Raw genomic sequence first — 10103 nt, 5'->3', positions numbered from 1 at the left:
AAAAAAAAAAAAAAAAAAAAAAAAAAAAAAAAAAAAAAAGAAAATTACAAAACATTGAAGAAAGGGGCCGGCCCAGTGGCGCACTGCTACAGTGCGCCGCTTGGGAGTGTGGTGGCGCTCCCGCCGAGGGTTTGGATCCCACATACAGACCGGTTCCCGCTCACTGGCTGAGCGAGGTGCGGGCGCAGCACCGAGGGTTGCGATCCCGTTGCTGGTCCCGGTCCGGTACGGGCGCGACACTGAGGGTTGTGATCCGTTGCCGGACACGAAAAAAGACAAAAAAAAAAAAAAACATTGATGAAAGAAATTAAAGATGATATAAACATGGAAAGACAGCCCATGTTTGCGGATTGGAAGACTTAATATTATTAAAATGTCCAAACTACCCAAAGTGGCCCACAGATTCAATGCAATCCCCATCAAAATCCCAATGACCCTTTCTTGCTTCCTCTAGCCATGTGATCTGCTTGTACCCTCCAGCTGCTTGCAGCTTTTTGCCATGATTAGAAGTAGTCTGAGGTCCGCACCAGCTGCAGCTGTCCCAGAATCACCCTCCTCACCAATACTGACACACTCCATGGTATGGTTGTTAGCTTCCAACCCTTCTGGGCAATTGTCAAGGCACTTTCCAAGGTGCCTTCAAAGTTCACCATCCCTGAAACTCCAGAACTCTCCTCTCTGGAAGATTAATGGCTGATTGGATCCTAGTACATAAGGAAACACTGGTAAAATAGCAGTGCATAACAATTTTTTTTTATCATTATAAAAGCAGTCAAACATAGATGTACTTCTAAAACAACAGTGAAAAATTATGAATTAAATTAAAAAGCAGTCTTATATTTATAAAAAAAAATCCAAATGACATTTTTTCACAGAAATAGAAAAAAAAATTCCAAAATTCTTATGGAACCACAAAGAACCCTGAATAGACAAATATGTGTTAAGAAAGAACAAAGTTGGAATCATCATACTTCCTGATTTCAAAATATCTTATAAAACTACAACAATTAAAACAGTATGGTACTGGCATAAAGACAAACATATAGACCAATAGAACATAATAGAGAGCCCCCAAATCAACCCACACATATAAGGTAAACTGATATTTGACAAGGGTGCCAAGAATACACAATGTGGAAAGAATAGTCTCTTCAACAAATGGTGTTGGGAAAACTGGATATCCACATGCAAAAGAATGAAATTAGACTCTTATACTATACACAAAAATCAACTCAAAATGGATTAAAGACTTAAATATAAGACCTGAAACTAAAACTCTAGAAGAAAACATAAGGGAAAAGCTTCATGACATTGATCTTGACAATAATTTCATGGATATGATGCCAAAAGCAAAGATAAGAGCAAAAAATAAACCAAACTAAAAATCCTCTGCACAGCAAAGGAAACAATCAACTGAATGAAAAGGTGACCTATGGAATGGGAAAAAATTGTTTGCAAACTACATGCCAGATAAGGGGTTACTTTTGAAAATAAATAAGAACTCCTACAGCTCAATAGCAAAATAACTAATAACCCAATCAACAAATGGGCTAAAGACTTGAATAGACATTTCTTCAAAGAAGACATACAAATTCCCAACAGGTATATGAAAAGATGCTTAACATCACTAGTCAGCAGGGATATGCATATCAAAACCACGATGAGATATCATCTCACACCTTCTAGTATTATCAAAAACAAAAACAAAAAGACAACATATGTTACTGAGGATGTAGATAAATTGGAACCCTTGGCCTCTGTTGGTGATACTGCAAAATGGTGCAGCCTCTAAGGAAAACAGTATGGAGATTCTAAAAAAATCAAAAATAGAACTACCATATGATTCAGCAATCCCACTTCTTGGTATTTATCCAAGAAAATTAAAATCAGGATCTCAAAGAGATCCACTCCAATGTTCATTGCACCATTATTTACAATAGCCAAGATGTGGAAACAACCTAAATGCCCATCAATGAATAAATGGATAAAGAAAACGTGATATATACATACAATGGAATACTATTCAGCCTTTAAAAAGAAGGAAATCCTTCCATATGTGGCAAACATGGAATAATTTGAGGGCATTATGCTAAGTGAGTTAAGCCAGTCACAGAAGGAGAAATACTGTATGATTCCACTTATATAAGACATCTACAATAGTTATACTCAGAATGAGAAGGTAGAATTTTGGTTGACAAGGGCTTTGGGGAGGGGGGAATGGGGAGTTGCTAATCAACAGGCATAAAGTCTCAATTATGCAAGACATATCAGTGCTAGAGATCAACTGTACAACATTCTCGCTATAGTTAATAATACTGTATTGTACACTTCAAAATGTCTTATGATGGTAGATCTTATGCTGTGTTTTACCACAATAAAATAAAAAATTGTAAAACATGATCAAAACATTAAAAAAGAGCTGATATAAATAAATAACAAAAAAATCTACGTGTTCAACGAGGTTGACAACCACTGTTCTCAACAGCTATGGTAGTATCATTATATACTGCGAAAGGACAAAGAAAGGAAGGGAGGAAAGGAACAAACTTTTATGGAGCACCAGCAGGTTCCAGGTAGTTTAAATATACAAGCTTCGCACACTAATAACTGATATTGGTATTATTATCATGCACCTATTTTTTGAATAAAGAAACTGAGGTTCAGGTAAGCTAAATAAATTATTGAGGTCATACAACTCATAAGTGTTGGAGGTAGAAATTGGTACCCAGGGTTTGTGACTCTTCTCACATGTGTACAATAAACTCTTCTTGGCTGAGTCAAAAAAAGCTTCATGAAGGAAGTCATATTTGAAGTAGGCATAGAAGTATGTTTAAAAGCATAGAATTATAATGAGGTGTTGAAAGAACAATGAGAAACTAATTTTAACTAGACTGATAGGAAATAAGAGTAGAAAGGAACACTGGGGCAAGACTTTGAAAGTCTTCATACACCTTACTAAGGATTTTGGATGAGTCAACATAAACCAGGACCATGTCATAGAAAACAAACCAAGATGACGGTGAGTCAGTGGTATCATGTTTAGGTAGAGAAGGCAGCATCCTGCTGCACCCTTGGGTTAGTCAAAATCGAACAAATAAAAACGCTGCCTTCAGAAAGGGTTTTTTTAAAAAATATTTTTTAATGTTCAAGAATTTTTTAGAATACCTAGTTTTCTTTTTAAAAAACCTCAATAAAGGACTGTGGTGAACCTCTCTGTTGTCCTTTGTCACATCTCCTCAGTCTGTATCTAATTTCAGCCACAACTATAGAAGACACTTCTTTGTAAGTTCAGTCTCATCTTAGGCTGACAGCATCCCATCTCAAGTATGCATCTTTCTGCTTTACATCCCCAAGATTTCTCCTGTGCCACTGGAGTCTTCTTGACCCATAGATGTACAAGCACAGACCAAAAATGTGGAAAAATTATCACCTATAGGGGCAACCCTCAACTATTCAGGGACCATTTGTACTAGCAGAATTGAGTCCTTGCTACAGCAATAACTTCAGTAACATCCTTATATTGACTTTTCCTCTTTCCTTGTCTCCCTTTCCCTACTCTATTAGTTTGTTTTTGTGTTGCTATAACAGAATACCTGAAACTGGGTAATTTATAAAGAAAAGGGGTTTATTTGGCTCACTATTCTGGGACAGCTGTATCTGGCACAGGTCTCAGGCTGCTTCTACTCATGGCAGAAAACAGCAGGGCAGCTAGTGAGTGCAAGGAGATCACAGGGTGAGAGGAAGCAAAGAGAGAGGAGGTTCCAGGGTCATTTTAAAAACTAGCTCTCCAGGGACTAATAGAGCAGGAAGTCACTCACTAACCCACCCCCCAGGGAGGGCATTAATTTGTCCATGAGAGATTTGCCCCTATAACCCAAACACCTCCAAACACTGCCAACATTATGGATCAGATTTCAATATGAGCTCTTCAGAGACAGACATATCCAAACTATATCACACTCTTTTCCTACTTCCTGGGATCACCTCCCACATAAACCTCCCTTTACCCTAATCTTTCTCTGAAGTTCTGCTTTTGGAGGAACTCAATATAAATAAAGTTCAAAGACAAAAACAAATGCAACCATTCGGTTTTCCAAAACTTTAAGAATGATCCCTGCCTTAAGAAAACCCATTATGTGAAAATATGTGGAAAATATATGGAAATTAGGTAATTGCTCTCATTGCCAAAAATTTCTTCCCCTATTGAATGTTTCCCCACAGCATTCATCTAGTATATTTAAAAATGGTTTGGTTTATGTACATTTCATGGATATATCTATTCAGTGAAGCATAATGTACTTACATTTTTAATACTAAAGAATTTCTATTATGCATCACATGAAAATAGCTGGATGGTTTTTCACTGGATTTGGAGCTATGTTTGAGATGGTCATGTAGCATACTTGAAACTTACTTGGGGGGGGACTTTAAAGAGATGGGTGGTCATCCTCCAGAGCACTGGCACAGGTTTTGTGAGAAACCAATGTGACATACATATCACACATATGAAGATGCCATGGACAAGTCAAGTAAACAGTGGTTTCAAAAATAATCTCCAAATGGAAAGTTACAAAGTCAGGAATTACATATATTGGGATTTATTCATATCATAATGATTAATCATTCTCCTACACTTATAGTCTCAGCGAGTTTACAGGGTGACATTTGAGTATTGAAGTTGTAAATATTTATGAATATTGTTAGCCAACACTTTGCTAAAATGGCACTATTTTTGCATTTTAATAAAGTTTAATATTATTGTGATTTCTATAGCTTTGCAGGTTTTAATTAAGTCATAGGATGAATACTTTTTATAGTAAGTATTGTTTTAGATAGCATGTCTTTTTAAAATAGAAGTATTTTAAAAAGATATATGTGATCAGGGAATCTTGTAATGAAAAAAGATCATTGATCTGTTCCCCTTGTTTTACTGATGGAAATCTGATCAGAATTTTTCTTGCTTTATTATTTTTATATTAAAGGCATGGGAGAAGTTGCTGTTTGGAGTTTGTTTTTTTCATGCCCTTGTGCAAGAAAGAAAGAAATTTGGTCCTCTTGGTTGGAATATTCCATATGGATTTAATGAATCAGACTTACGCATCAGTATCCGACAACTACAGGTAAAATTAGAAATTAACTAACATATATGAAGGATCACTATTTACCAGGCCCTAGGCAAGTCCCTTTGCTTAGAATAACTTATTCAGTTCTCTTAACACCAGTAAAAGGTGCGTGGTTAGTAGTAATAGCTGTGGATTATGAATCACTATCTCCATCTGGATTCTTTCTACTGCCAAGTAATGGGAATTCTAATTCAACCTGTTTTATACCATAATGAAACTTATTGTTTCACATAAGAAAGAGGTACATAGGAAGGACAAGTTCTGGGGCTGGTTGATTGAGCCACATAACAGTGCTGTCATCAGGAACCCTGGTTCTTTCTTTCTGAAGTGCCTCTTGTGTTGGGTTCTTACAGGTCTTCACTATCCTCTACTCCCCTCCCCAACTCAGTCAGTTCTACAATTTAGCTCTGTCAGTCAACAGAAAAAGGCTGTCTGCTTTAAGCAGAAAAGTAATTCATTGAAAGGGTATTGGGTAGCTCCACAAAATCTCCAAGACAGCTAGAGAGTCAGGCTCATAGGAAGGGCATCCAGAGTCATAACCAGAGTCATACCATGTCCAGAGCAACGTCTCTACCCTTGTCGAATATTAGACGCCACAGCTCGCATAGCTGCCACACAGACTCTGGTCTACTGCAGGCCCTCTGATGTCATGACTACATCCAGAGAGATTCTTTGTTGTCCCTGCTTCTTTGTAAACTAATCTCCCCAGTTAGTCTAAGATGGTATCTAAGTAGCTAAGCCCAGGTCACAGGCATAGGCTTTAGCTGTAAAGGAGTTTGGGAAAGTGAGCTGCTGCCATTTCACACAACCACAGAACAGTAGTATTTTTCTGCTCTTTGCTGTTCTGAAGGGTCTTTATGAAATGCAGACTTATGAAGGACAAAAGGAAGTGTTGATAAAACCCAATTTAGGTGCTATTAGATTTCAGTCAAGTGGCTTTTTTAAAGGCTATACATATTAATCATGTTTATATCAAACTTTAAAATCAAACATTGTAACAGGTAATTTTTATAAAAATTATTGATATTCTTATCAACTCTTTTAAAAATCTCAGGGCAGAGACCTTAACTGGAATAAATTTGTCAATTTGAAAAATCCTTTTAACATTTGATGAAATTGGTGCCTATGGAATAGTAATTACATGATGAAGTGACATTGATTTTTTAAAAATAATAGATTATATTTTTGAAGTTTTAAATTTACATAAAAGTTGAGCAGGAAGTACAGACAGTTCACTTACCCCCCGGCCCCCGCCCCCCAGTTTCTCCTATTATTAACATCTTAAATTAGCATGGTACATTTGTTACAACTATGAATTGATATTGATACACTATTATTATCTAAAGTTTACATTAGGATTCACTCTTTGTGTTAGTTCTATGGGTATTGCCAAATGCATAATGTCATGTATTCCCCATTACAGTATCATACAGAATAGTTTCACTGCCCTAAAAAACCTCTGTGCTCCACCTATTCATCCTTCCCTCCCTCCTTCCTCCCTTGAAACCCTGGCAACCACTGATCTTGTTTTCCCCCCATTACCTTAAACACTTATTTCTTTGTGTTGGGAACATTCAAAATCTCTCTTCCAGCTAATTGAAGTATACAATAAATTCTTGTTAATTACAGTTACCCTACAGTGCTATAGAACACTAGACCGTATTACTCCTATCTAGCTGTAATTTTATATGCATTAACCAGCCTCTCAATATCCCCCTATCCCCTACTCTTCCCAGCCTCTGGTAATCACCATTCTATTCTCTACTTCTGTGAGTTCAACTTTTTTAGCTTTCACATATGGGTGAGAACATATACTATTTTTCTTTCTGTTCCTGACTTATTTCACTTAACATAATGACTTCCATCCATGTTACCATGAATGACAGAATTTCATTCTTTTTTTATGGCTGAATAGTATTCCTTTGTGCATATATACCACATTTTCTTTATCCACTCATTTGTTGATGGACACTTAGGTTGATTCCATATATTAGCTACTATAAATAGTGCTGCAGTAAACATCGAAGTTCAAATATTTCTTTGATGTACTGATTTCCTTTCCTTTTGATATATACCCAGCAATGAGATTTCTGGATTGTATGGCAGTTCTATTTGTAGTTTTTTAAGGAAATTCCATACTTTTTTCCATAATGGCTATACTAATTCACATTCCTACCAACAGTGTATAAATGTTCCCCTTTCTCTGCATCCTTGCCAGCATTTGTTATCTTCTTTTTGATAGTAGCCATTTAAATTGGAGTAAGATGATATCTCATCATGGTTTTAATCTGCATTTCCTTGAAGATTAGTGATGTTGAGCATTTTTTCATATACCTGTTGGCCATTTGTATGTCTTCTTTTAGGATATGTCTATTCAGCTCCCTTGACCATTTTTTAATCAGACTTTTTTTTTGTGGCTGTTGAGTTGTTTGAATTCCTTGTATATTCTGGATATTAATCCCTTGTTGGATGAATAGTTTACAAATATTTTCTCCCATTCTGTAGGTGGTCTTTTCACTCTGTTGAGCGTGTTCTTTGCTGTAAAGAAGGTTTTCAGTTTGATATTTCCCATCTGTCTATTTTTCCTTTGTTTCCTGTGCTTTTGAGGTCTTCTCCATAAAGTCTTGAAATGACATTGATTTTAAACATTGGTACAATTTAATTGATACAGCCTAAGTTTAGAGAACATTTTGCTAAAACCTTTAGACTGCATATATAATCAATCAACTGAGAATTCTTCATCTTCTGACCAGGCCCCAGCCTGCAGCCTATGATGTCATCAACCTTTTTTGCCCCCCAATATTGGAACTGCAGGCATCAGCTGGATCTATCTTTCATGTCTTCAGGAACTGGCAACATGAGAGGGGATTAATCTTTAAATCATCTGCACTTCGTTATACTGGCAGAATACCTCTCTCCTAAAGGGCAAATCAGAAAACTGATGTCTAAGTGAATAGACAACCAGGGAATGAGTAGGTTTTCACTTCTTGCACATGCCACAAATTTAACATTAAATTCTCTTGGAGTCTGTCTTCCTTCATTTTGGGGGAGGAAGGAAACTCAGTTGAACATAGCTTTCTCCTCCCCCAATGAGAAGAGAGGGAGTAGCTTTCTGCTTTTCACAAATAGCTCATTCTCCCAAAAGATGACCTTCCTTCTTTCTCAGTCCCCCTCTCATATCTCTTGACAATTTTCTTCCTGAAAACATGGGAGTCTCAAAGAATTGGGTCCTCTTTTAACTTGGCTCTGAAGAATTTAGAAGTATTTTCTCTCAACTGTGCACGATTTCTTCTATAATTCCTACATTATTAGGTAAATGAGAGGCAGGAAAATTTCTCAGCCAGTAACTTATGCCATCCCAATACACACACTACCAAAAACTTCCTGTGTATTGGAAAAAGTGTGGGATCTGAAATTGGAATAAATACAGGCCTTCACATTACTTCACATTTTCCATACTCAGTTTCCAACTCTACAGAATCATTGGGAGATAAATAAGACAGTGTAAAAGCTATGCAAATAGTAGTTTTTGTTACTATAATTACTATAATAATGAAACTAGGAACGATATATACTGTCTATCAGTGGGACTGTGTCATAATGTGTGAAGAAGTCTCTGGCACTAAAGTTTGAAATTGCTTTGTTTTTATCACATTGTGGAAGGTACCCTAAATCAGGCACCTAGTTTTCCACATTGGCACTATTGACATTTGGGGCCAGATAATTCTTTGCTGTGGGCAGCTCTCCTGTACATTGTTTAGAAGCATCCCAGGCCTCTACCCAATAGATGTCAGTAGCACCCCACAACCTACCACCATTGTGACTATCTAAATTGTCTCCAGACATTGCCAACTGTCTCCTTGGGGACAAAATTGACCCCAGTTGAGAACCAGTGTCCTAACACAAAGTGTAACAGTCCGTTTTTGTTGCTTATAACAAAATACTAGAAAAAGGGTGACTTATTAAAAAAAAATGAAATTTATTGCTTACAGTTTCTGAGGCTGGGAAGTCCAAAGTCCATCTGGTGGTGGCGACAGTGACCCAGGAGTCTCACATTGCGAGATGGTGGAAGCAGAGAGAGCAGAGAGAGACGGACTCCTCATGCTCCCCTTTTAAAGCTCTCAGAACCACCCCCCTGACCACCATTATTAATCCATTCACTACTGCATGGTCCTACAATCTAATCACCTCTTCAAGGCCCCACCTTTCAATTACCATAATAGGATTTCCTACCCTCTTAACAGTCACAGTGGGAGCCAACTTTCTAATATATAAAGCTTGAGGGACACAATTAAGCTTCAGTGAGTTTTGGGGGGACATAATTCAATCCACTATACAAGGTTTGTCCAAATTCATATTAAAAAAAAGCCTTGGTAATTTCCATGTCATCCTTTTTTATTCAATGTTTTTCTCATTACAGAAGCAATGTGTATTTATTGCAGAAAGAGATTGGGAGATGCAGATAAAGTAATTTAAAATAAAACACTAACAATCCCAGCCACCCAAAGACAACCATGATGACAATTCTTTTAACCCCTATTCTATGTAGACAGATAGACAGATATTTAATGACATCTAAAAATGAAAATGAAGTAAAAGACTTTAAATTTTTTACTGTTTCATTTTCCTTTTGTTTCAGTTATTTATAAATGAATATGATACAATTCCATTTGAAGCTATCTCTTACCTGACTGGGGAGTGTAATTACGGAGGAAGAGTGACAGATGATTGGGACAGACGTCTCCTGTTAACCATGCTGGCTGACTTTTATAATATACACATAATTGAAACCCCTCATTATAAGTTTTCTCCCAGTGGAAACTATTTTGCACCTCCCAAAGGCACTTACGAGGACTACATTGAATTTATTAAGGTAAGTGGTATCATTGAAAATTAGGTTAGAAAAAAACAAACAAATTAATTCACCCACATACACACACAAAAAAAAACCGGGGGGGGGGGGGAAGAAAAAAAAAAAAA

The 10103-nt window shown here is 36.8% G+C and overlaps 1 protein-coding gene across 1 annotated transcript in view; it reads left to right on the top strand.

The window, feature by feature from the left end:
• The window catches only part of LOC103602911 (dynein heavy chain 12, axonemal-like), a gene marked incomplete at both ends in the record, with an annotated part of 185863 nt that overhangs the window by 159004 nt on the left and 16756 nt on the right, over nt 1-10103 (top strand). Inside the window, 2 exons of the mRNA XM_008587356.1 lie at nt 4983-5120; nt 9763-9996. Coding sequence (XP_008585578.1) covers nt 4983-5120; nt 9763-9996 — 372 coding nt within the window. The remainder of the gene's footprint in view (nt 1-4982; nt 5121-9762; nt 9997-10103) is intronic.

This window comes from Galeopterus variegatus, unplaced genomic scaffold (assembly GCF_000696425.1).
Source record: "Galeopterus variegatus unplaced genomic scaffold, G_variegatus-3.0.2 Scaffold4347, whole genome shotgun sequence".
Taxonomy (NCBI): domain Eukaryota; kingdom Metazoa; phylum Chordata; class Mammalia; order Dermoptera; family Cynocephalidae; genus Galeopterus; species Galeopterus variegatus.
Note: the sequence above shows the minus strand (reverse complement) of the source record. Positions and strands in the feature narration are given on the sequence as shown.